General features: G+C 40.1%; 1 protein-coding gene across 4 annotated transcripts in view; it reads right to left on the bottom strand.

The window, feature by feature from the left end:
* The window catches only part of Rpgrip1l (RPGRIP1 like), a 92875-nt gene that overhangs the window by 3791 nt on the left and 62722 nt on the right, over positions 1-26362 (bottom strand). For 2 of the 4 annotated variants that reach the window (XM_040735284.1, XM_040735283.1), the window contains 3 exons: positions 10867-11050; positions 3973-4057; positions 725-858 (listed from right to left, as the gene is read on the bottom strand). In XM_040735284.1, the coding sequence (XP_040591218.1) occupies positions 725-858; positions 3973-4057; positions 10867-11050 (403 nt within the window). Of the gene's footprint in view, positions 1-724; positions 859-3972; positions 4058-10866; positions 11069-26362 lie in introns of all 4 variants that reach the window. The other 2 variants (XM_040735282.1, XM_040735281.1) reach the window with 1 other exon arrangement.

Here is a 26362-nt window from a genome sequence, read left to right on the forward strand (position 1 = left end):
CTTCCAGGTATTTGTTTGGTCTAATCTTGGCAATCATTTGGCTCAATCTGGACTTCCGAAAGCCTGTCATGTGTTTGGGACAGGTAGCTCCACACATGTGCCACAGCACTGCAGAATCCTGGTCCTTAGGAAGTGCTCAGAAAGTGATTTGATTGTGGCTTCAACAGGTAAGTTAACAAACCCAGCACATAGTCTCAGAGAGGGTTGTTAACTTAGCCATCCCCAAGCAGAAGCAATGAGTTCCTGACTGACTGTGTGAGGCCAGGGCCTTCCTTGGTTATGGTTTATAAAGTACAATTCCTCAGGTGATGTAAGAACAGGTGAAATGAGGTACTGCTGGGACTCATGCCTAGAAAGGTACAGATTTGTGAGGAACACCCTACCTGCCAGAATAATGGAGTTAGCAGAGGGGACACTCTTTGGCTGCAGCCCTGAACTAGAGAAGCCTCCGGAAGATGCTGGCATGCATTAGAATAACAAGCCTAAGGCCATATGTCTTAACCCCAACACTAAGAAATGCATTAGTTATTCCTGTGAAGCTCAATTATTTAAAAATTTCTATCAGTCACAGAAGGGTGAGGAAGAGGAGGGGAGGGTGTAGTGATAGGCTTCCAGCTGCAGCAGTTGTTAGCTTGGGCTGCACAGCCTTCTGCTGAGGTGTGACAGGCCCCTCCCAGGCAGCTAGCTGGTGGCTGTGCACACAGAGCCATGCTTGTATTCATACCATCAATGTCCTGCTCAGTGATGTCTCTCCCTTTCTGAAACACATCCATGAGGTCAATATGAGCAATGCCGATGTCCTCACACTCGAGGTCCTGCTCGTCCTCAGGAGGGTCACTGACCACGGTGAAGCGCACACTAAGAAGTCACAGGACAGAGAAGGTCATGGACACCCCCTTTTTCTCTCTTTTTTTAAATATATAACTATGTGTGAAATGGCGATGTTTTCAATGATGCCACTAGAAAAGAAATTATCTTAGGCAAATATCTTACCTGAACTATTAGAAGTCAGAGCTAACCCAGCTTTTCAATGAGCACCAATCTCCTTTTTTAAGCCTGGATGGTAATTATCTCCAGAATCTAAGAAAATGACCAGGCAAAGGGAAGGACCCGATGTCCATGTAATAATACCAAATGCGATATTTTGATACCTCTACTTTTAAGACTAAAAGGATGAAGCACTCAAAGGCCATGGTAGGTTACACAGTCAGCATTTTTGACAGAAAGAAATGTTACCCCTCCCCAGTAGTACAACTCTAGGGTTGGTAGCAAGCAATCTAACCAACTGTGTGTGTTGTTCTACAAAATGCAGAGGTTGCACTGCCTGGGGAGCAGCCTGAATGCCCACAGAGAAAGACTGAGCTCTGCCCAATGGCTGTATCAGATATTCGTATTGCTTTAGCAACCTTTTAATATACAACCACAGCATCCAAATTCTCCTTTACTTTTAGACACATAATTGTAGGGCCCTGATGGAACTGATTTGAGTTAGTGGTTTGTGCTGAGGCCAAGCACACTTGGATTGACCAAATGACAGGAATTTACAGTTAAGTACTCTTTTGATATGTCTTGGCAGCATAGCTTAAACCATGGAGGCTTGTAAACCTTACCATTTTAAATTCTGTGAAACATATCTATCCCAAATCAGAAACAAAACAAGAAACAGAAAAATTGAAGCCCCTGAGAAATCAGATCTTGAAAAAAACCCAAATAAAATCCTTTCCAAATGCTGATAGGTAAACATGACAGTGTCTCTTAACCAACTTGCTGAAGACAAGCATTTCATTCCTTTACAAGTCCCAATTTTAGCTAGGAAAAGAAAGTGAAGAAACTAGAAAGTAGAGATCTCCTAAGTCACAATGAAAGTTAAAACCCGTTCACACAGAAATCATAGACACAGACCCAGACTGTCAAGTGGTCTGAGTATTTTACATGATGCACAGGATACAGGGATTCAGTGGGTGGCTAGGACATTCACTCGCAGTCTATATTCTGACTGCCATAGTTAGATAGCGGTGTGATGCTGAGAAATCACTCACATCTCCCTGATCTCAGTGTCCTGTGCAATGAGGACAATTATACCTAGGAATGGGGAGGGCTTTTGTAAAGATCAGATGAGATGATACAGGTAACCAGAGCAGGCTGAGTAAAGCGAAGAAAGGCGATTTAAACAAATTTCAAATTATTTACTGATCTCTTTACTCAATTAAATGAAAATGAATGTTGATAGAGTCCGAGAGGTGGTGTACTAGTTGCTCTTGTGGAGGACTTGGGTTTCAGTCCCAGCACCCACATGGCAGCTTACAAATATCTGTAACTTCAGTTCCAGGGGACCCATTGCCCTCTTCTGACTTCTAAGTTCTATAAAAGGCTAGGAATGTGAAAATTCAATATTCTTGGCTTTAAATTCTATAGAGATCAGATGAGAGGTCAAATAAAATTCACAGATCCAAGAGTAGGTTGGTGTTAAAACTCCTGCCTCACATGAACCAATGAAAGAACTAGAAAGTTAAACTCAAAAGTGAAGAAAGCTTACTAGATGAATTTAAAAACTAACATGTAAGCATACATTCACACACTCAAGCATACCTCCTAACCTACTTTTAGCCTGTCAGAACAAATGGGGTCTGGTGCATGCCTCATAGAGGCTCCTGGCCTGCCTGAGGGCCCAGATGTACATCTGGGGGTGCAAACATCATGTGCTCTCCAGCTGTGTCTTCCTGTTAACTCTCTACTTCTGAGTCTAGCCTTGCTAGCCCTCCCACCTATCCCAGAATGCCCTGTGCATCATCCTTCCTGCTGGCACTCCCTCAGCCTGGAACCATATGTCCAGGCTCTTGTATCTTGACTGAGTCCCTTCAACCGTCATAGATCAGCTTCAATGTCACCTATCGGCTTTCATTTTATCCTCTCTTTTAGCATTTAACTTGCTCAATCTTTTGTCTTACTTCTCTTTCTAAGGGTCCTCACTATGTAGCTTTGGTTGGCCTGCAACTTATGTAGTCTGGTCTGGCCTCTAACTCACAGGATCCACCTGCTTCTGCCACCCAAGTGCTGGGATTAAAAGTGTGCCACCATACCCTGTGCTTGTTCAATCTTTATTACTAATCATCATAGCATGTAATTGATTTATTTACTTGTCATCACAGTTTGTCTTCCGCATTGGTGGATATTCTCAGTACAACTTTTGCTCAAGAAAAAGAAGAAAAGAAGCCAAAAGCAACTTGAATCAGACCCAAAAAACTATGACCTAAAATTAATAATGAAGAAAACATTTTTTGATATTTATTTCCATCTTATGTGTACAAGTGTTTGTCTCTGAATGTATGCATGGCTCTGCATGCAGTGACCATGGAGGCCAGAAGAGGGCATCAGATCCCCTGGGACTGGAGTAGATGGCTGTGAGCCACCTGGTAGAGCAGGGAACTGAACCCATATTCTCTGGAAGAACAGACAGTGCTCTTGACCACAAAGTCACCTCTCCAGTCCCAAGTCAACTTTTAAAATTTTATTTCAATGTATCACTGTTTAGAACAATTGTATATTTCCAAATGCAGATGGGACAACATGTAAAGGTATCATAAGCAATTTACTAGGAGCTGTCTGCTACTTTTGACCTGTCAAGAAAGAATGGTGACCACTAGTTATGGCTGGTAAGTTAGCTCCAGTATTGAGCAGGGCTGTCATCTGAGTAAGGGAGTTCTCAAACCAGGGAACTACCTCTGAGTATAACAACAGGAAAGTGCATTTGCTGTGGCCATTTCTCTTTCTCTTTTTTCTGTGGTGCCTGGAATCAAGCCTCCTGTCTCACTCATGCTAAGCAAGTACTCCACGACCGAACTACTCCCTCACCCCTATGCCTTTTCATTTTCAGACTTCTTTAGAGGTTAAAAAATGCAGGGAGGAATTGTAACATTCCAGAAATGAAGAGGACATAGAGAGACCTGCTTTGTGTGAACTTGCTGTCAGTACCTTCTGTGAGGCAGTTCTTGTCTTTGCAGCACGGCTTTCAGGATGTCTCTCTCCACTGGGTTGTTTTCTTTATCCAGGTAGATCACTGCAGCAAAAGAAAAAACAAGTTCCTACAAGGAAGTCATGCAGACCTACACTCCATCGGCACCATCCTGTACTCTGTAAACCCTGCCTTTAAAGACACACACCATGCCACCTTGCTTGTGGGCCGGAGAAATCCCAATCTAATCTGAATGTGATCTCATGTCAGACCACTGGCAGGTTTACGTGCACATTGTTAGAAAGGATACAAGCAACATCTCAGAGTGCTTCTCACCATCACTGCCTGTTAATGGCTCTGGCAGACCTGACAAAAGCTGGGAGTCTTTATTGCTTTGTATTTGAGGGATTCACAGCATTTTCCTTCACCTAAGAAGCAGTGATAATAATACCGTATGGCAGCATGCTCGTCCTTCTTGACAGCCCAGTAATTTAAGCCTCCTCTCCTGCCACCGCATGCAATAAACGAAGCATCTAGTGTGCAGGTGAAGAAATTCAAGGCTGACGTAGCTGTGCATGGTGGAGAAAGGAGAGGGGCGTTTTGGTGTCTGATGACTGCTTGGTCCTGGCATTCAGGAATGTGGCAGAAACAGGTGAAGGAACTGTCAGAAGTGCCACCTGGAGGATGGCAATGCAGACGGACTGTACGACAGTGTGCACCTGGCACCCTGCTTTCTTAACAGAAGCCTTCCTCTCCCACATGCCCCTCTGCACTCAGGCCTCTCGTGTGGCCAGACCAAACTTAGACATGACTGGAAGTGCACACAGGGACAGTGCTGAGGCGACTCTAGAGCTCCTGTTCCTTCAGGTCACACACAGTTCACTGAAGTGTTTCCAAGAACAGCTCAGCTCCAAAGGCTCGCAATGCAGACTCATTCAACTGCTTGGCTCCTTGGACAAAATTATCCAAATCCCAAGGTTTTCCCTGTGGGAGTTAGGAGTTTGCTAACTCATTATGTGGGTTCTCATTTATTCTTCTACGTCACAGTTCTAAAGCTTTTGTCACACTGGTTTCTAACATTTGAGGGCCAGAATGATGAAAGTAATTTAAAAGAACACCTGAAGTAGCATGACGGGAGGCCTGAGCAGACAGAAGCTCCTGCTGAACAGGCCTGGTGAACTAAGAGCGGTCCCTGGAGCACTGGGGAGGAGAGAACCAACTACCAAAGGCTGGCCTCTGCCTTCAGAGGTGCTGTGGCATGCGCATGCTCACACTTTCTTTCTTGCTCACACTTAGTAAGTTAAAAAAAACCTGAGGCAGAAACAGTGACTAATCTCTATAGCTTTTCAGACTGACATACATCAGGACATGAACTCTGTTACCCTTATCAAATAATAATTTCTTAAGACTTTGATATATAAATACAAAGATTTTCTTTGTATTAAAAGCCTCTGAACTTCCAACTCCATCATTCAAATTCAAATAAAAAGATCTTTCAATTAAGTTTAGATTAGTTTTGATGAATTTCAATTTCTGTGGTAACACACATATATCTTAAAATACAGCATTTTAGCCACTTTATAGAATACGTTCATTGATATTAAATGTGGACCTGAAGGACATGTCACTACTTTTCCTCTCTAGAATCCTTCCCTCATCCCAAAAAGAAAGTCTACTTACTAATCAGTGACTTTTCATTCCCTTTCTTCTCCCATCCTGGGCAAACCTTGTTTCACTTTGTATCTTGACCAACCTCCTCTAAGTGGAATCACACATATGCCCCTTTATCTCTGGCTCATTCTTCTTCGTAGTGGTATTTTCAAGGCTCATCTCTGTGGCGGCATGTACCATATGCAGAGCTGAATTCTATTCCACTACATACACACAAGACATTGTTTTCCCAACCATCCTGTGATGGACTTATGGGTTGTCTCTACCTCTAGGTGTTAGGAGCACTGAAGGCAGGGTCGTTATGTGTTTGTGTCCTTGATTTTGATTCTTTCTGATATTTACCCAGAGGTAAAACTGCTGAGACATGGTGGGCCCATGTTTAACCTTCATAAATAAAATAACCCCCCAACTACATTTCTGCGCCACCCCACTGCGCATTCACTGAGTGGTATTTTTGTATTAGGCATTGCATTCAACCACAGGGTTAAGAGTGAGGTGGATCTGTATTTTACAGATGGCTAAGTAGACCAATGAGGGTCAGAGCTCTGTTAGAGCGCAGTGAGGGCTCTCTAGTGTCTATACCTCTGTTCATCTGCAGCTAAGCTTCTCCTGGCTTTCAACCCGGCATCTTGTTGTCTGAGGCTGGAGCTGGAAGAGCTCTGTACCTGAGCTGGGCCACTCACCTGCTGTTTCATTCTTCAATAAAGGGATATTGATTAGATCCATCAAGTTGTCTTAAATATGTTGATTGACTCTTAAAAATACATTTTTGAAAATAAAATTCTAGTTCCTAACCAATAACTTTAGTTTTACAGACAGAAGCATACCAACTTGGAATTGTGCCTGTCTGTACAAACACAGCCTAGATTGGACTTCTGAGTTTAGCTTAGTGGTTCTCAGTGTTTAACACACATCCCAGCTACTTGGATGGTTTGGTAAAATGCAGATTATTGTGCTGAACCCTCAGAGTTTTGTTTTTGGTTCAAGGCATCTGTGGTACAGCCTAAGAATTTGCCATTTTGACATCTTTCCTCTTGTTGCTATCAATGCTGGTCAGGGTACTATACACCAAGAACCATCTCAGACCAACATTCCTTTACCTTCAGGAAGTCCTAAGTGCTCTCTGAAGAATGCTGTGGGAAAGAGGGTCACTTCGGCCACCTATGATAATGACATATGACCCTATGATACTGTGAGCACCATGATTTATGTGGGACTCTGAAAGAACAGATGGGTATTTTAAAAATAATTTCAATTTTATATACATGTCTTAAAATGTAAACTGACTCTCTCAGTTACAGTGTTTAACTTCCATTTCCACGAGACATCACACTTGTCTAGAACTTGCTAAATTTTGACATAAACTTCACAAAAGCACACTTAAAAAGATCTGATAGTCCCAACTCAAGCTAATCTCCAGCTACCACTCAATTTAATAACTCTTAGCCACAGAAAGAATGAAATTCTGTTAGTTGTAACAACACAAATGGGTCTGTGGGTCTGGAGAGCATTATGTTCAGTCCAATAGACTGGGCTAGCACATGTGGTCTCTACAGAATTTGATCCCATAGAATCAGAGAACAGAACAACAGTTTCCAGAAGTGGGGGAGCAGGTAGGGGGTTGGGAAAGGTTGATCAGTGTGTTCCAGGTCATATTAGATAAGAGAAGGAAGTTCTGGTGTTCACTATTACAGAATAATTATTTCACAGAGCAACACCAGACAGGCTTAGTCTGAGTTGAACATGTGTGCTGTGTACATGTATGGAAACATTATATGGTACCCTGTTAAGAAGTATAGCTATTATTTTTACTACTATCTTCTGTGGTTCAGGGTTTGAAGTTAGGGCCTCATGCTTGTTAGACAAGTACTCTAGCACTGACTATATCTGCACTCCAGCATTTATAATTATCGTCAATTAAATACAGTAAAAACATCCCTCACTTTGGTAGGCTAAAAAAGACTGCCATTCTCCATCAATATCAAATGCAAGAAGAAATGCAGATGACTTAACTATAGGAGGTTGTTAACCTTGAACCTTTTGATAACTTTTATATTAAAAGATTATCATCCCTGTAATCTTTATCTTTGCCAAATTTTTCTTCCTATTAGTAACAAAATCTGATGTTCTACATCCTTTTCATTTTCTGAATTAAACTTTAATTGTTCCAAAAGATAGACTGCTCGATCCTCAGAGACTAAAGGTCCAGATCTGCACAAGTCTCATAAAAACCTCAGCCGATTTCATTAATCTTTCTTCTTCCTACTGTCAGTTTCCCAGAAAGCTTTATTCAGTCCAGACAACATTCTTCAGGCCTACCATTAATCTTTCCCCCCAAAACTATTTTCTTTACTCAGCATTCTTGGAGTAAAATTTTCAATCCCAATAAAATGCAAATGTTTTATTCTTGCTACTAATGTCTACTAACTGAAGCGAACTTTAGTTGTTTTCAGTAACAGTAGCCCTAAGAAGATATTCTTATCTGCATATGGAGCTGGCATTAACACCTCTTTCATAAAGACTGAATTTGATTATGAATGATCCTGGGGATTGCTAGTTTATTCCAGCCATCTTATATACCTGATTTAGGCCTTGACATTCAAGCTCCTTTTGTGTGATTCCAATCACAGTGAAGAGTCCAATCAGAGCTGTGCTCAGTCAACAGCTCTATGGGTAGTGTGTTCACACAAGACAGTAAGTACATTTACATTATGCTCCTAATCTTCTATTTGACTTCAAAAGCCGAGTTAGAAGTAAAATGACTTTTATTAACTTTCAATGAGACTTGGAGGGTGTAAGGCTGTATTATATCAACTTTTTCTAAGTAACAAGTGAATGGCAAATAATACAATAATTAGTTACATTATAGTAATAGTTGTCTATTAACCAAGGTTTCAAGGAAGTCTCTCTGCAACAGTGATCCAGGTATAGGGATTAAGGAATAAACATTTCAGCTGTCATGCCTAAATGAAAAAAAAAAGCTAACAAGGTTACTATTTCTCAAATTTTCTGATGACCTGGAACTTCAGTTTTTCATATGAAACAACACCAGTTTTAAGTGCTGAGCACATTTCTTTCTCTGCCCACAAATAGTCAGTTAATCAAAACTCAATAGACAAGAACAGAAACTTAAGTATACTACATATTGCTACTATCCTAAAAGAGGGTTCTCCTTAGAGAGGCTAATTCCTTAGAAGCATAAGCAACTCTTAAACTACTAATCAGATAGTAGAGGCCTTGTAATAAAGGGGAGAAATAAAGTAACCTAGCAGCAAGATCTCAAAGAGACCTCTATAACTCATGCACAAAACCTAGCATGTATCATAGGTTTGATCCGAAGAAGGATTGAGTATGCTTTCTAGGCAAATGGTAACATCTGCTCTGCTACATGGCTACATTTCTCAGTGTACAGGCAATTTTTTCAAGAATAATTTCTTGTCAGTCTAGCTGAACACTGTGCTGGTGTCTATCTCTTTCCTTAGTGTATTCTCATGAAAATTAAGTGAACATCTCTTTTGCTCAAATCAATATTTTGATATGGTTTATTTTTCTGGTACTATGCAATTGAACATCCTTAGGAAGTTTGAGAAAATGTTTTTTGGAGTGAAAGTGAGTTAAAGGATGCCCTCAGATTCTTGTCCTGACCACACCAGGCACTTCTCAGACAGTTTCTCCAGCCATCGTTGTTATGGCATTTGAGATGGAAGGGATCTCAGAGATTACTTTGTCTTTTAAATAAGAAATGAAATGAAGGAACTGGGGAGTCGTCATATCTGGACCAAGTTCACACTCACACAGATAAGATTAGAGCAGCTCTCTGGCTCTTCAAGATTACTGGCTCAAACAATGAATGTATCTCTAAAACGGTCAGTATTTTGCGTAGGCATGATCATCCAAAATCCTGGTGCTACAATAGCAAGACTGTATGTGTTTCTTAAAATGCAGTTTCTAGGACTGGAAGAAATATCTTAGTAGTCTGGTTTGGTGGCTCATGCTTTTGATCCCAGCACTTGGGAAGCAGAAGCAGGTGAATCTATGAGTATTCAAGACCAGTCAGTCTGGCCGATATAGCCAGTTCCAGGACAGCTAGGGCTATATAGAGAAATACTGTCTCAAAACATCATCATCATTATCATCATCATCATCATCATCATAGTCCCTGTGGCAGTTTTAATGAGAATGACTCCCACATGTTCATGTTTCAATGCTTTGTCCCAAGTTGGCTGAACTGTCTGGGAAGGATTAGGAGTGTGGCCTTGTTGGAGGGGGTATACCATTGGGAGGGAGCTTTGAGGTTTCAAAGGTCCATGCTACTAGTCAACTCATTTTCTGCCTCCTGTTTGCTGTCTCAGTATGTAATCTCTCAGCCATGCCCATCTGCTGCCAATGTCCCTACCATGACAGTCATGGACTGCCCTCTGAAGCTATAAGCCCCTAATAAACTCCTTCTTCTTTCAGTTGCCTTTACCATGGTGTCTCTTCACAGCAAAGAGAAGTAACCAAGACAGTGTCCAACTAGAATGAGATGACCTGCTTCAATAAAAGCTAGGCAGCACCCATCTTCATGCTGTCACATGGACTCCTGAGAATGTACTAGGATGTTTTGACTTTTGATGAAGGTAACTTGATCTGACCTTTGTTTCCCTCTGACTCTACATTGTTGATCATGTAATATTAAAAATTCCTGAGAGTTGGTTGATCTGAGCATTCTCAAGGTGCTTATCGGGTCTGTGTTGGTCTAGTAGACTTACATGTTAATTGGTAGATAGAGCAGGCCCTAGAAGGGAAACCTGCCTGCTGCAAAGTAAGAGCTTATGCATCATGGTATCAGGCAGTGCAGAGACATTCATGACAAGGCATTGACCAAAAAGGCAGCCCACATCAGGGCACTGTGTGATCTGAATGCTATGACCAGAAAATGCCCAGCACATTACCCCCTTTTAAAATGTCACGTTTTAAAATTAAATTTCAACAGTAGACTCAGGTGGCATTTCCTGTAGATACCATAATATAGTAGGAGCAGCCAGACACTACTTTACCATTGTGTTTTCTCTTAATTTTACAATGACTTCAAGGTGATTTTCTTAATTGTTATGTTACAGTGCTGCCCTTTATTAATCTAGTCTGACAAGACTTTTATGCATGTGAACATCACAGAATTAAACTCAATGCATATTACTTTAGCTTCTTCAAAGAAAAGAAAGCCCATATAAAAGTCTATATTAAAAATAAATCACACATACCATTGGTATAGTTATAGTATACCCACTGCCCATTCTTGGGTTTTGGCAGTGACACAGGTGTCTCTTCAGCGGGAAGACTGTAGAACCGACATTCAATGAACAGCCGTTGGATAGTGTCATCCCCAGTTATTCGAGAATCATTAAGGCTCAGAGCTATGATCTCAATCCGAATTTCCTCTGATGACTGTTTAAAGAGTAAAACCAAAAACAACAAAAGCAAAATAATCAAGCAAAAATATCCTTTATTCTATTCTACTATTAGTTTAAAATAAAACATCACAGCCAGTGGGTTTCTTTTCTGGAATGCAGTGTACACCACTGTACATTCCACATGATAGATTATTCATGACACACAGAGAGAATGAGATTCTAATGCCCCAGGGTTTGAAGTTAACAGTGTCATGGCAATCTTCTCCTGATTTACATTTGAGGCTATAAATACCCCACTGGTAGTCTATGAGGAGTGAAGATTATGAGGTCTTCATCTCCGATGGCTTTCAGAATGACAAGTATCAGTTGGCCTTGTTTCAAACTAGGTAATGAAGTACATGTTTATCACTGTTTTATTTAATCTGCAGTACCTGGGAATGCTCAATTATGCAGCGATCAAGCCTGTTGAACACTTTAGCACTGTTATGCTAATATATATAGCTTTATCAATCTATAGCAACTGGAGCAGAAGTTACAGCTCATTTCACATTTCTGCCATAATTTATATCATTCAGTAAGTAATACATTTTCAAACAAAAGAAACAAATCTTATATCTGTGCTTACATATTTTTGTAATTTATTTCCCATTTCACATAATGCATTTGTTTGATATTCTCCTTAGAATATCAGACATTAACATGAGATTTAGAAGCATTCCTTGAGGAGTGATTTCAACTGACAACTATGACTTAAATATTTGATCATACAACAAGATTTCCTCAGTTAAATTTGCTTCTCATAATCTAAAATTTATTCTTTTAAAATTACTCTTTACTATAAAAGACATGATAATATCAATCATATAAACTTTAAGCAATAATTAGAAAACATAAAATGACACTTGTTTTGTGACCAGGTTGTAGAAGTTCACTGTTAAATGATACTAGCATGTAAGCCCAGCACAGTGACGACATAGATATTTCACTGCATGTAATTAAGCAAATTAAAAAAAGTTAAGTATCCTATTGAAAGAAGCCTCCACAAAGAACCATTTCCATTGCTGCCAAACCTCCTCAATATTTGATGAAGTAATTTTACCCCCTTCTTTCAAAATACATTTTCTTTTATTATGCATTCTAAGACACTTTAACTAAAAACTGAAATCTGAATATTTCAATAAGGTTATTTTATTATTCAGTAGATTCATGGAAATTTTACTAGGATGACAGAGAAAATTCCACACCATTCTGTCTCCACTAATACAGGTACAAGGCTGCAGCTGGCAATATTACTAGGATTAGCATAGTATGATGAAATATTTAAAGGAAAATTTTTTCTAAAACCTAATAAATCAAATGACTGCCAAATGTCATTAAAGTGATGGTCTTTGACTTGAATATGCTTTTCATATTCAAATTTGAAAAGAAAGAGATGAAAGCCTGGAAAGGTTACTCGGTTTCAACTAATAACCTCAAGCTCTCTCTGTTCACGTGCATAAAAAATGAAGTTGGTGCTATTGTCTAACCGCAGTTCAGAAAAGCCCTCTGACTGTGAAGACTACACGGTAAGGAAAAGATCTTCAACGATACTGTTTTTCCCTTAAAATGTACTGTGGTTGCAAGAAGTACACACATGTATTTTATAATGCCGGCAGGAGTAAAGCACAACACAGAAGTGCAAACGTGAACGGGAATATGGGAAGCTTAGAATTGTATAGCAATAGAACCTTACAAATCGGTTATGCTCCTGTTCAAAAGCTGTAAGGCAGAAGCAGTACCCATTCTAGCCTGTGAAGACCAGAGTTTAAAACTGTTCACGACACATGTAATGAAGACACAAATGAATCTTAAGATAGCACAAGACTCTAATTTATTTAAGATGCTATTTTGTATTTTATTACCACTATATAACTATATGATTCTCGGGCAGAGACTTGCATGATTTTAAGAGCTACTTTGGGTTGTCAGGACTACAAAGAACTCTACCAAGGAAACAACAAAAGGAAATACACTGAATTATCAAAAAGAAAAGGCATTTAAACATATTTGTCTATTTTTTTTTTTCTGCTCCAGTTTTGGCAACTTCTCCCACCCTAGTATTCTAACTTCCTGCTCAATTCTATGAGTGTAAGCCAATGTCTTTGTTCATTTGATGTTGTTAGAACACTAAAGGGGTGAATGTCAAGTAATCTATGCCCACAAAGCAAGCTCCGAGGAAGACAATTTTTCAGCATTATAATTGTCAGTAATGGGGCTAGGCAATTTATTTGAATATTTGATTTAATCTGCTACATTCAAATCAAAAGTTCAACTAGTTCATATAGGAAGGTCTGGAGATGAAGAGGCCCAGCAGCCATGTGACTGGACATCTCTCTCCTCCCCCCAATCCCATTTGTCTCTGGTGTTTCTACCTGAGCCAAGAGTACTGTCTTTTGGCTGTCGTTGTCTACAACTAGAAGGTCTGAGTCTTCTTGCCGTTTGTATCTTTCCCCGTCCAACTACACTATATAGTTCACCATTTCTCCTCATTTTCCTTCCTACATCAGTGCTTGGCTGGACTGTCAAAATCATTTGATATTTCAAACATCGTGCAGCCATTGGTTCCTTTTCTCATTTGTATCTTAGAAATGTCTTTAGAGTATTATTGGGGATAACTTTTAATACAATGGATTTTTAGTTATTAAGAAGTAGAAATTTGGCAGAATGAGGGAGAAACTAGACAGGATTAATATAATAGCTAACTTGTTGGCAATAGGAAACAAACTATATCAAAAAGTTCAGCGTCAGTGGGGACCACTATTGTGCACATCCACTAGATCTACTCTCATGCCCTCTAATCTCTGGCCAATCTGCATCACCATTTGTTTTGGTCAAAGATCTTTCTACCATCTTATATTCTAGCCATTCCCTTAAGCCATGGTGTGCCGGGTATTGTTTGTTTTTTTCATCTCTAGTTTATTCTGTCTGAAATGATCTTTTTAATAGGACAAAATCCAGTCACTGTGACCATACACTTTGTGCTGGCTGCATTATCTTATAACCCTTCCTGTTTTTGGGCCCATTGCACTGCATAGAGCTCTCACCTAGCTGCTTCTCTATAGACCATAAGCTCAAACAGGGAGGCACAGAACTCACCTGTCTGCTGTTCAACATCCTCACCAGCACCTGCACAAGTAGGCTCACAATAAACATTTAGTGGGAAACAGGACAATGAATATCTGCTACATAGCCAGAATAGTTTTTATATTGCCAGAACTACTGAAGCTGCTGTTTCTAGGGCTTTCTCATTTGAAAAATGTTTATGTGTGATACATTTTGGCAAACGGGTGATTTTTTAACTACTGCAAAACCACTTATTATTCTGGATTTTAATTGGGGAAGACTCTCTAAAAGATTAATACAGTGAATCTGGGTGGCAGGGTAGTATTACTTTAACTCTTTTGTGTGTTTGAAATTTGTCACAATAAAGAGACTTTAATTAAGAGGATTAGGAGTAAAATATAATCATTGAGAAGACAGTGGATGAAGCTGGGAATAATGGTCACAGCACTTAGAAGCTAAGGCATGAGGATCAGCATGAGTTTGAGGATAGCCTGGGCACATAAGTGAGATTCTGTCTCAGTACACACACACACACACGCACGCACGCACGCACGCACGCACGCACTCACGCACTCATACAGAGAGGAAGCAGTCCTTTTTAGTAGAAGCCTTCTGAAGTCTGTTTAGTGTAACCAAAGTAAAGGACACGTGACATCTCTGCATAGCATTAGTATCCACGAGATACAGGGCAGTGGCCAGATGGTGCAGGCTCGGGCTTTTCCTACTGTTCCTCTTTATTGGTGTGGACCTTTGGTACTTGGCAAGTTGATGCATTCCATCACTGTCATGTTCACCAGTTGCCCCATCAGCCTCCCAGGTGAGGGAGATGCCAGCATCAGCATTTAAGAAGAACTTTTATAAATTGTGACTATGGTGAACAGAGGTAACAGAAGTGACTCGAATAAGAACTGCATAAGACTTATTTTTAGTTGTCAGTATAGATGGACACTATACATTATGTGACTGAATGATCTGGAAACGTTGATGACAGCTTGTATTACTCATAGAGAAAAATGAATGTGAGCTGTTGTGATTTTGGCTCCATTCCACTAATGCCCTGCCTGGCTAGTTTACATCCAGCCACAGTTTCTACAGCACTATTTAGGTTGTGACTAGCAAGCTGAAAATGGCCATGTTTGCTCTCACAGCGTCCTGCTTAGGTTTTCATCTGACTTCAGACACCCCGCTGACACAGTGGGGTTTGTCTGGCTTTTTCTCTCCAGTGCTGGGGATTGAACCTAGGAACCTACATATGCTAGATGGGCACTCCGTCATTTGGCTGTTTTTAAAAAGTACTCTAATCTGACAGCCCTACACACAGTATCATGACTTTCTGTGAGAACTGCGCATGATAAATGCTTTGTAACTTTCTCAGCCAGTAAGACTGCATATAACTATGGTGAAGTTACAGATGTGTTTAAATTTTAGTCTTGATCTCCATAATGAGATGGCATTAAATTTTCTATGTATTTAATTTTAAAATTGCATTTATTTGTGTGTGTGAGAGAGCGACAGGGAGTGTGTGTTTGTGCCACAGTACTCAAATGTCACAGTGAGTTTGTGGCTACAGGACAGTGTGAGGGAGTCACGTTCTTCTACCTTGCTGGTCCTGAGGCCTGAACTCTGGCAGTCAGGGTTGGCAGTGGTACCTGTATCCACTAAGCCATCTTGCTGGCTTCACATTCAAATTTTCAATTATAAAACATGAAAATGTGAGAAAATAATTTGTCTTTTTAAGTACCCACTGTCTTACAAAGATGCCATATTTTGCTATGTATGTCAACCCTTTTGCTGAAGAAATAAATATTATAACATTAATGAAGGCAAATCCCCAAAGTGCCAAATTCTCTGTCTTTTTTCAGAGGAGCTCTGTTCTGAAATTGGCTGTATCATCCCAAAGCACACAATAGTATTTTCTATATCTATATGTGTCCATAACCAATATATGACACTTTTTTCTGGTCTTAGGATTTCCATTGGTGGTAGTATACACTATCAGTCATTTCACAACTAGTTTTGCCATCCAATATTTTTATTTTGAGGTTTACTTATCTTAGTCAAATCATTCTAACTCTTATTCACTTATATGACATATATGACAATGGAGTCTTTTTTTTTTTTGGTGCTGGTTTTTGCCAGGTTGACACAAACCTAGACATATCTGGTTTGTTGCCTATATCAGTCTGGCCTGTGGGGTGTTTTCTTGATTGTTAACTGATACAGGAGGAGCCCATTGCAGACAGAGCTATCTCTAGACAGATGGGTCTGGACTGTATAGGAAAGCCTTCCTCTGTGGGATTTGCTTCAAGCTCCTGGAGCCTTGGCCTCCCTTAATGATTGACTGTAATCTATGAGCAAAATAAACCCTCTCTCCAATGTACTTTTGGTCATGATATTTTATAACAACAGGAATGCAAACTAATATACTGTGTGTGCAAAAACCACAATGTCTGCTTGTAGGAGGCTTATTCTGTGGGACTTGGTTCTTTGTAAGCAATACAGAACAAAACAGAAATTGAAGGTGATGATCTACATCTGCATCATTGAAGAGTTAAATTTTTAACTGAGATGGTAAGTTCAAAAGAGTGATTGAAACAATCAAACTCACAACTGATGGCGGCCTCTGCATGTGTAAGGAGGCTGGAATGCACACTACTAAAGGAGTCTATTTCCTTCCTTCGTAGGAAGAGCCATTTCAAAGACATACTAATTATTGAACTGTTGGCTGATGGCTCAAGCTTCTTACTGGCTGGCCTTCTCTTAATTATTAACCCATAGCTACTAATCTATCTATTTCCACATGATTTTATCTTACCGGGGAACTTCCTGCATCCTGTCTTCTGGAAGCTACATGACATTCTCTTCCTGGTGACTTCTCTCTGCCTCGCTCTCCCCAGCATTCTCCTCCTGTGGTAGCCCTGCCTATATTTCCTGCCTGGCTACTGGCCAATCAGTGTTTTATTCATCAACCGATAAGAAAAACATATATACAGGACATCCCTCATCATCTCCTCTTTTCTGTCTAAATAAAATAACTTTATTTATTTAACATAGCAAAATTATATATAACAAAACAGTTATCTAGCAAAAACTATAGTTAACAATATTTAGCCCATTAATATTTGGCAAAATTTAAAGAAAATATTCTATCATCTATCCTATCTTTGTGAGTCTAAAGTTTTATATATAACTTATCTTTTATCATAACTAAGGAAAACCATAACCATAACTATCTGTCTTCACCTCCATCAAAACCTCAGGAGGATAAAATATGAACTGACAGAGACATCTTGATGACTAGACAGCCACCCACTTCCAATGCAGATGCTCAGTCTAATCTATGGTCTCCTACAGAAATGTACTTAGCATATTCCAGCCAACAAAGTGGGAGCAACAATTTTTATGTAAGGATCAGATGGCAAGTACTTTTGGCACTGCATATTACATGGTCTCTGTGAAACCACTCAATTTCCCTCTTGTAGAGAACACAGACAATAAACTGGTGAGCAGCGTAGCTAAGTGCCAGCAATCATGACTTTTCACACATGCATGAAAATGTTGATTTTAACCAGAAGAGTTTGTATTAGCTGAAACTGTTCAAAACTCAAGGGTATACCCAAAAAGCTTATTTAAATAAATGTGGAACAAACACATTAGAAATAATTATGCACATGTTAAAATAGAGTATATGTTTATGGAAAGATGCTCATAGCACATTAGAGATTAAGTTAAAAAACAAAATTGTTTTAAAAGCAATTACCAGCAAAACAATGCAACAGTTCTGGTTTTATAAAAAACATACTGTAAAACCTACATGTCAGCTGGGCCGTGGTGGTGCACACCTTAAATCCCAGCATTCAGGAGGCAGAGACAGGCGGATCTCTGTGATTTCAAGACCAGGCTGGTCTACAGATCTAGTTCCAGGATGGCCTCCAAAGCCACAGAGAAATACTGTCTTGAAAAACCAAAAAAAAAAAAAACCCAAAAACCAAAAACCAACCAAACAAACAAAAAACCAAAACCAACCAAACACACACACTTACAAAACCCTATATGTTAGCTTAAGTTTTTACATCTAAAACACTGAGAAGGGCTTATTATCCAATGTAGGATATCATATAAGATTCTTAAGTGATTTGGTAATTTTTTTAATATGTGAATTATAAAACTAGGGCAGTGTTTTTTTTTTTTCATCTTGACCTTTTAAGTTTTAAGATGTATTTGTTGATATCATCTCTGCAGTGGCTGGGAATGGCAGTTTATTGTTTTGTGATGGTGTTCTAGGTGGACTGAATGTTAGTCCAAATGACCATGGTTGCTTTTATATGACTGCTATTAGCGGAAACAGAGCTATTGGTGTCAAGGTATCCTGCACACAAAACCCACACTCTCTCACTGCAATCTGTCATTCTTACCTGTGAACACATTTTACACACCTGTACTAGTTATGGTTCTTTAGAAGAACAGAACTGATAGAATGAATCTATTTATATACAATAGAAAGGGGATTTATCAGAACGGCTTACAGTTGTCCAGCTAGTTCAACAGTGGCTGTCTACCAATGGAAGGTCCAAGTATCCAGTACTTGCTAAGTACACAAAGCTGGGTGTCTCAGCTGTCCTCAGTATACACTGGAATCCTGAAGAAGTTGGCTCTAATGCCAGTGAAGGAATGGATTTGCCAGCAGGAGTGAGAGCAAGCAGAGAGCAAATTTCCTTCTTCCATGTCCTTTATAAAGGCTGCCACCAGAAGGTATGGCCCATAAAGGTGGGTCTTCCTGCCTCAAAAGATCTATATTCAGATCCCTCACAGGTGAACCCAGCTACTTGGATTTTAGTTAATTACAGATGTAGCCAAGTTGACAACCAAGAATAGTCACATACCACCTATGAGATGACAGCCATATATTTTGTTGTACAAAGTGGACACATTCTTTAGGTGATAAACTTGACAATGATGCAAAAGGGTTAATTTTTCAATGCCATGGCAACTGCAAGTTCTCAGTTTTGACATCTATTTTGATGCCCTGAAACAAGGCTGTTAATCGATGTATTATACATCAAATTGATACTGTTAACTTATGATTATTCAAATTAATAAAATATTCATAAAGAAATGTCCAAAGTTTTACATTTCCCAGACTTCCGTTCCCTACCCCCAGTAATTATCATGCCTAGAAGCTTTTTAGCAAAAGCTGCAGTCATCAGGCTGACGGGATCTGACAGGCCAGCAAGGCCCAATTACACTCGCGCTCTGTGCCACTTTGATGTCCGGGAAACGAAGAGAGATAGGGGCCAATTGGGTAGCACATTATGTTAATGACTTGATTTAATCCCGCCACTAAACTTTATGTAGCCTGTTAAAAAAGATGCTAACACTAATTATACCACTTTGCAAAGGAAAGGAGGGGACAAGCATTTCATACTGACAAAGTGAAACTCATAAATGTTGTAAATGAAATGAAACAAAATGAAGTAATCTATGATTAATTATAGATCACAGACATGAAGGAAAGAGAAGAAACCAAGGAATATGTCCAAGTCCTGGGAAATCTGTTAGATTCCTTTTAAGGATCAACATTCTAAGAAATAACTGTGGACTGTCAGGATATGTTAACATAAAAAAAGAAACTAAGTGATCTTAAACTGCTTATACAGCGATACTAGAGAACTCCAGTCCACAGCGTAACTGGCATAAGTCAGATTTATCTAGGACTGTATTTCTAGTCTAACTGCAACATTATAAAAGGAAGCAGTTCCAAAAGTCTAAAGAAGGGATAATACTGGGTGGTTATCTGATAACTTTTAAAGTACTTTTACCACTATTCTTTACATTGAATATACCTTTTAAAATACATCCCAAGAACACAGACTCCTTAAGAACAAGAGCCTAGATGGCTCAGTGGTTTTCTTGTTCCTCTTGCAGAGGACCTGGGTCCAGTTCTTAGCAACCACATGGCAGCTCAGAACTGTCTGTAATTCCAGCTTCAGGGGATTGGACTCTCTTTTCTGGCCACTGTGTGGTGCAGACACACATGCAGGCAAAACACTATTATACATAAAATATAAATAAGTCTGAAAAAAGAAATAGGAGCCCATTTCTTTGACTTCTTTATTCCCAGTTCCATAGAGTGTCATTTGTCTGCTTAATGAATGAATGAGTCATTGTTCTTTCCCCATTCTTCAAAATAACTAGGATAAAACAGGGTATAGTGGTATTTATCTGTAGACCTACTTACTCAGGAAGCTGAGGCAGGAGGATTGCTTTCAGCCTAGGAGTTTGACATTGTACTTGGCAACATAACAGGACTCTACTTTAAAAAATAAGCCAAACCAATCCAATCCAAACCAAACCAATCCCTAATCAAATCAAACCAAACCAAAAACCAAAAGCAAACTAAACGAAACCCTATGCTACACTAAACCAATCTAAACCAGCCCAACCCAACCCAACCCAACCCAACCCAACCCAACCCAATCCAACCCAACCCACCAGTAAACCCAACCTAAGCTAACCAGCTAGGCCTCAGTGCTCTGAACTCTTCATTTCAGCTGACTTCCCTGGTGCTCCTCAAGTGCTCTGCAAGTACCATGTTCCACCCAAAAACTATTTTGAGCATCTCCAATTTTTGCTCCATGTTTTAAATTCTCATTCTTTTCTCACTGGCCTCTAAATCCTTCCTTGCTTTTCCCAGCTCCTAATTATCTGCAATACTGTTCAAGCATTACTAACTCTAGGAAGTCATCCTTCATCATGGTCCCTTAAATAAAGACACCTCTTAAAGCATTCTTGCCACACCTTGCACATTCCATTCTCCTTGCATTACCCCTGTTTTTATTAGTCACTGCTCATAATTTTCACATTGGATCTAGGCGACCCTTCTCAGACCTCAGCTCCACAACAGAAGCAAGCCAGATATGGTATGTACTCTTGGAATCCCAGCACTTGGGAAACTGAGGGAACTGCTCTACAAAGCAACACACCCCCACAAACCCCCCCCCCAAACACACACGGGGAGGAGGGAGGGGGAAAGGGAAGATGAGAGGGAGGGAGAGGGAGGGGTAGAGGGTGAGGGAGAAGGACCCTTAAAAGCACTTATGGATAACCTAAACATGCTCTCATATATTAAATCATCTATATATAGCTCATAATACCAATCTAATGAATGCTATCCAAACAGATGCATTTTCTAAGGAATCAGGATGAAGAAGACACAATTTACAAACTACTTTTGAGTAAGGATGGTGGCATCTTAGCCATGGAAGCCTGGCAGTTAGTGAGTCCTTTAAGTATAGGGACTGTTTCTTTTATAGCTGTCTAATTCCAGCTGGTGCTATGGAAAGGAGACTCATAGATGTGCTTAGCACATAAAACACTTACTGACATGTTTGCTGCAGTCTAGATCTGCCATGTCCGCCAAAGGCCCACGTGTTATATGCTGGCCATTGTCTTGGCACTATTGGGAAGTGGAGTTCAAAGGAGGAGGTCAAGCTTTGAGGTGTGCCTCAGAAGGAGATACTGCAACCACAGTACTCTTTTGTCTCATCCCTGATTATGAGGTGCACCTTGACATAGACCAGAAACACAAGAACAACAGGATGGAGACCAGATCTCTGAAGTGCTAGCCCAGAAAAACTCTTCATAAGCTGGTTATCACAGGGCTTTTACAAGCACTGACAATTTGACTGACATGTCCTTCTGTCTACAAAGGTTATGTATCACTATCCTGAGAGTTCTACTCCATGTAGCCCTTAAAGACATCTGGTGCATTAATAAGCTATGGATATTTTTAAGCTTAAAATTTAGAAGTGTGCTGTAACTCATACCTGTAGTCCTAGGACTTGGGAGACTGAGGCAAGATTACTGTGAGTTCAGGGCCAGCATGGTCACATTGTGAGTTCCAAAACATTGCAGACTATGGTGTAAGACTTTTCTTCAACAACAAAACAACAACAACAACATCTACTACTACTATGACTGCTACTACTGGTGACACAATACTTCAACCAAAGTTAATACCATCAATAATCCAGCAAAATGATGCCTTCCCCCTTGACATGATGTGCTGAAGGAACACAGCATCATTTTTGTAGTATCCCACAAGGCATAATCAGAATCTGATCTCAACACCAGAGAAACAACATAGAAATCCACACTACAGGACATCCTACAACACAAATGGTCTATGGTCTACACAGTCAGTGCTATAAAAGACCAAAACAAATGCTGAGGAACCACTACAGACCAATAAAAGTTAAAGTAGCCGGGCGTTGGTGGCGCAAGCCTTTAATTCCAGCACTCGGGAGGCAGAGGCAGGCGGATCTCTGTGAGTTCGAGACCAGCCTGGACTACCAAGCGAGTTCCAGGACAGCCTCCAAAGCCACAGAGAAACCCTGTCTTGAAAAACCAAAAAAAAAAAAAAAAAAAAGAGACACATGAGCCGGGCGTTGGTGGTGCACGCCTTTAATCCCAGCACTCGGGAGGCAGAGGCAGGAGGATCTCTGAGAGTTTGAGACCTGCCTGGACTACCAAGCGAGTTCCAAGACAGCCTCCAAAGCCACAGAGAAACCCTGTCTCGAAAAACCAAAAAAAAAAAAAAAGAGACACATGGGAAATAAGACACAATTTAGACACCTATGAATGATACTGCTGGGACAAGTGGCAGGCTTTTAATGAGAACTGTAGATTAGTGGGATGCTATGGTCTTTTTCTAGTAGCCTAACAAACAGGTCCTAGAGTCCTTAGCACCTCTGGAGTTCCTAGTGAGATGACCAAGTGCCCGTCTCCTGAAAGAGCAGGTTGGATTAGAGTTGTGTCTTTCAATCAGACTTCATAACCTCTAGTGATAGGAGGGAGCTGAGGGTCAGCCTGATTATCAGTGGCCAAGATTTAAACCATCATACCTATATCAGAGATTCCGTTTAATCCCCCAAGCTGTGACAATGCATGGTGAATTCAGAGGGTATGGAAGCACCACAGGCCTCCTTACATACTTTGTCCTAAGTGTCTTCATCTAGGTAAGATATTTACAGTAAAGGCAAACAAATGTTGGCTTGTGCCCCGTGAGTCATTCTAGTGAACTAACTGAACTGTGAGGTTGTTGGAACCCCAGTTTATTGTCAGATGCACAAGTAGAACATTGGAATAAGCTTGGTATCTAGAGTCGGGGATTCAGTCCGGTGGGACTATTCCCTTAACTTGTAGCTTCTGTTTTTGTTTATAGGTATGGCAGAACCAAAGCAAATATGAGGTCACTTATCTGGTGTCACTTGAAGAAGTACTTGGTTTATGAGGGAGCCACCACAAACATCAGATTACAGAAGTGTTATGTTTTGTGTTATGACAGTTCAGTGGGGGGGGGAATTGGGTTTGTTTTTATCTTAAGTACTTAGAATTACATAACAACATTGTCTTGTTGCTGTAAAGCTCTCAGAGGTGAAGGGCCATTTTTACAGTTCTGAAAAGGTTCTCAGCAGTTATATTTACAAGGATACATTTATAATTAAACAAACACTTGGGTATGTTCACACACATATGTTTAAGAGATTGAAGCATAAAACAAATGCAAAATACTAACAATTTGTGGATTCAGATAAAGGATATATAGTTGTCTATGGTTTCTGTCATCCTTAAAGTTTTAAAAGGGTTCCATTTTTCACACTATACAATTTGTTAAAGTAGCATGCAGAAAAACCGACATAATCAATAGGAAATATATACATCATTGTCTTAGTCCATTTGTACAAATGTTACAGACAGGGTAATTTATAATTGCTAAACCCATTTGCACAGTTTCAGAGGGCGAGGAGCTCAGCTGAGGTCAAGGTGCTGGCGGGTCTGGTGTCTGTTCTGTCTCTGATGGGGCCTTGATGCTTGTCCTCCAGAGAGGAGGAACATTATGTTCTCTTGTGGCTGGAGAGCAGGAGTGCTCCTTTTCATTCTGCCTTTTAATATGAGTGCTAACATCCTATACATGATCTTGGAGTCCTCATGACCTAGCCAATCTCCTCCAGGACCCAGCTCTTAACACTGCAGCCTTAGGGGTGAAGCTTCAATACTTCTCCATGAATTGTATTTTGGATAGCAAATTAAGACTGTATTGGCCCACTAAGTTGGAGAGCTTTGTTGCAGGTCTTGAACATTGCAGCGTGTTTACTTCAAGCCCTGACCTCGGCCCATGAGATGCCAAAAGCAGTTCCTCTTAATGTGACAGTAAGCAATGTTTTCAAACATTGCCTAATGTGCAGCTGTGAAGGTCTAGGATAATAAAAGTTATAAAACCCTTTTCTCTGCATTCAAAGTTAGTGAAAGATGATGAATAATGTTTTGAAAATAAGATTAACTGCTACACTGCCCCTGTTGTCCACTTTAGGCTAACATCCAAAGTATCTGTTGTCCCACTGCATTGTAAGCAAGACCTTCTTCTTACAGAAAGGTTGCAGCATGGTGCATTCTTGTAGCCCTTCCTGCACTAGATGTGTATGTGGTTTTCTTTTTGTCCTTGATATGTCACAGATACAGCAGAATTCTCTTTACTGTGTGATGTGGGGTGATACTGATGATGGGCCCAGTCCAGAGGTTAGATGTGACTAATCAGGTGTCTTCCCTTGGAGATGGGCATTTTGTGTGTGCGTGTGTGTGAGAGAGAGAGAGGGAGAGAGAGAGAGAGAGAGAGAGAGAGAGAGAGAGAGAGAGAGAGAGAGAGAGAGAGAGAGAGAGAGAGAGAGAGAGAGAGAGAAAGACTATCTTTGGGCAAGAAGCAAATGAAGCAGATGATGTCAGTCATTGATTATAACTGAAGGACGTAGGAATGCCAGCTTGGAGCATACATATCCTTTAGGATTTCTGTTTTTAAAATTACCCCCAAATTGATCCTTTCTTTCAATATCCTTAACTAGGGAAATGGCTGTGGGAAGTCTCTTTCTTTCAAGATCTCAGGTTACACACTTGGAGAATGAGAAGTTAGGTCAGAAATTAGCTAAAGAATTCAAGTATTGACTGACTAAGCTATTGATGTTATTTTCAACCTAATTGATGGATTCTTAACATCCAATTAGTATCGAGCTCCCTAAAAATAGGATAGAATACTGTGTTTGCTATCACGGTAGGCAGGGAATTCCTGGCTTACAGCATGAAGAATGAGTGTTGTTTATAAACTGACAAGATAAATATATTCTTGTATTTCTGTCTTCATAGACCCAGAAATGATTCAATATCTCATTTTTAAAATTCTTATGTTCAAAGACTAAATCATTTATGTGCCCAAAAAGCCAGCTGAAGTAGGCACTGTCTTACAGAATAAACTACTGATATAAGAGAGAAAAAGCAAACATGCAGACATGATGAATGGAAGGCTCTTAGTGAAATAGTATGATGGTTAATTTTATTTGCCAACTTGATTAAGCCATGTGGTACCTAGATGTTTGGTCAATTCATAGTGGTTGTGAAATAATCCATGACTTGACAACTGAGTATCTGTGAGGTACTTTTGAATAGCTTAGAACCTAGACAGACTTGAAAAAGCATTGATTTCCCTAATGTAGGCGGACTCTATCCAATCAGCTGAAGGAATAATGGCACCAGAAAGCTGAATAAGAGGGAGCTTCTTGCTGGGCAGTGGTGATGCACAACTTTAATCCCAGCACTCAGAAGACAGAGCCAGGTGGATCTCTGTGAGCTTGAGGTGGCCTGGTCTACAGGACAGCCAGAGCTAAACAGTGAGACCACGCACACCCACGCGTGTGCATGCATGCACACACACTTACACTCACACATTCTCTCTCTCTCTCTCTCTCTCTCTCTCTCTCTCTCTCTCTCTCTCTCTCTCACACACACACACACACACACCACAAAGAAGGAACTCCTTGTGCCAGTGTGACATCAATGGGGACACACCTTCAAACTTGGCTGGAAGCAGATTCTTGGTTCTTGAGCCTGCTGGCTTTCAGATCAAAAAGCATGGTCAATTGATGCCCACAGTCTCAGGCCTTTGGACTCAATTTGGCAATACACAACCTATTCTCCTGCATTACTAGCTTGCTGACTGAAGATCTTCATTATAGTAAATTCTTTTATTAAATATCTATCTATCTATCTATCATCCATCCATCCATCCATCCATCCATTGTCCTCCTACTTATGACTCTAAAACTAAATATCACACAGAAAGCTCATTTCCTTACTGATATTATTATCAGCTCTAATGGGAGCTGAGAATTTTCATTCACTGGTTTGATAAATTATT

The sequence above is a fragment of the Mesocricetus auratus genome, unplaced genomic scaffold, assembly GCF_017639785.1.
Source record: "Mesocricetus auratus isolate SY011 unplaced genomic scaffold, BCM_Maur_2.0 Super-Scaffold_100045, whole genome shotgun sequence".
Lineage (NCBI taxonomy): Eukaryota > Metazoa > Chordata > Mammalia > Rodentia > Cricetidae > Mesocricetus > Mesocricetus auratus.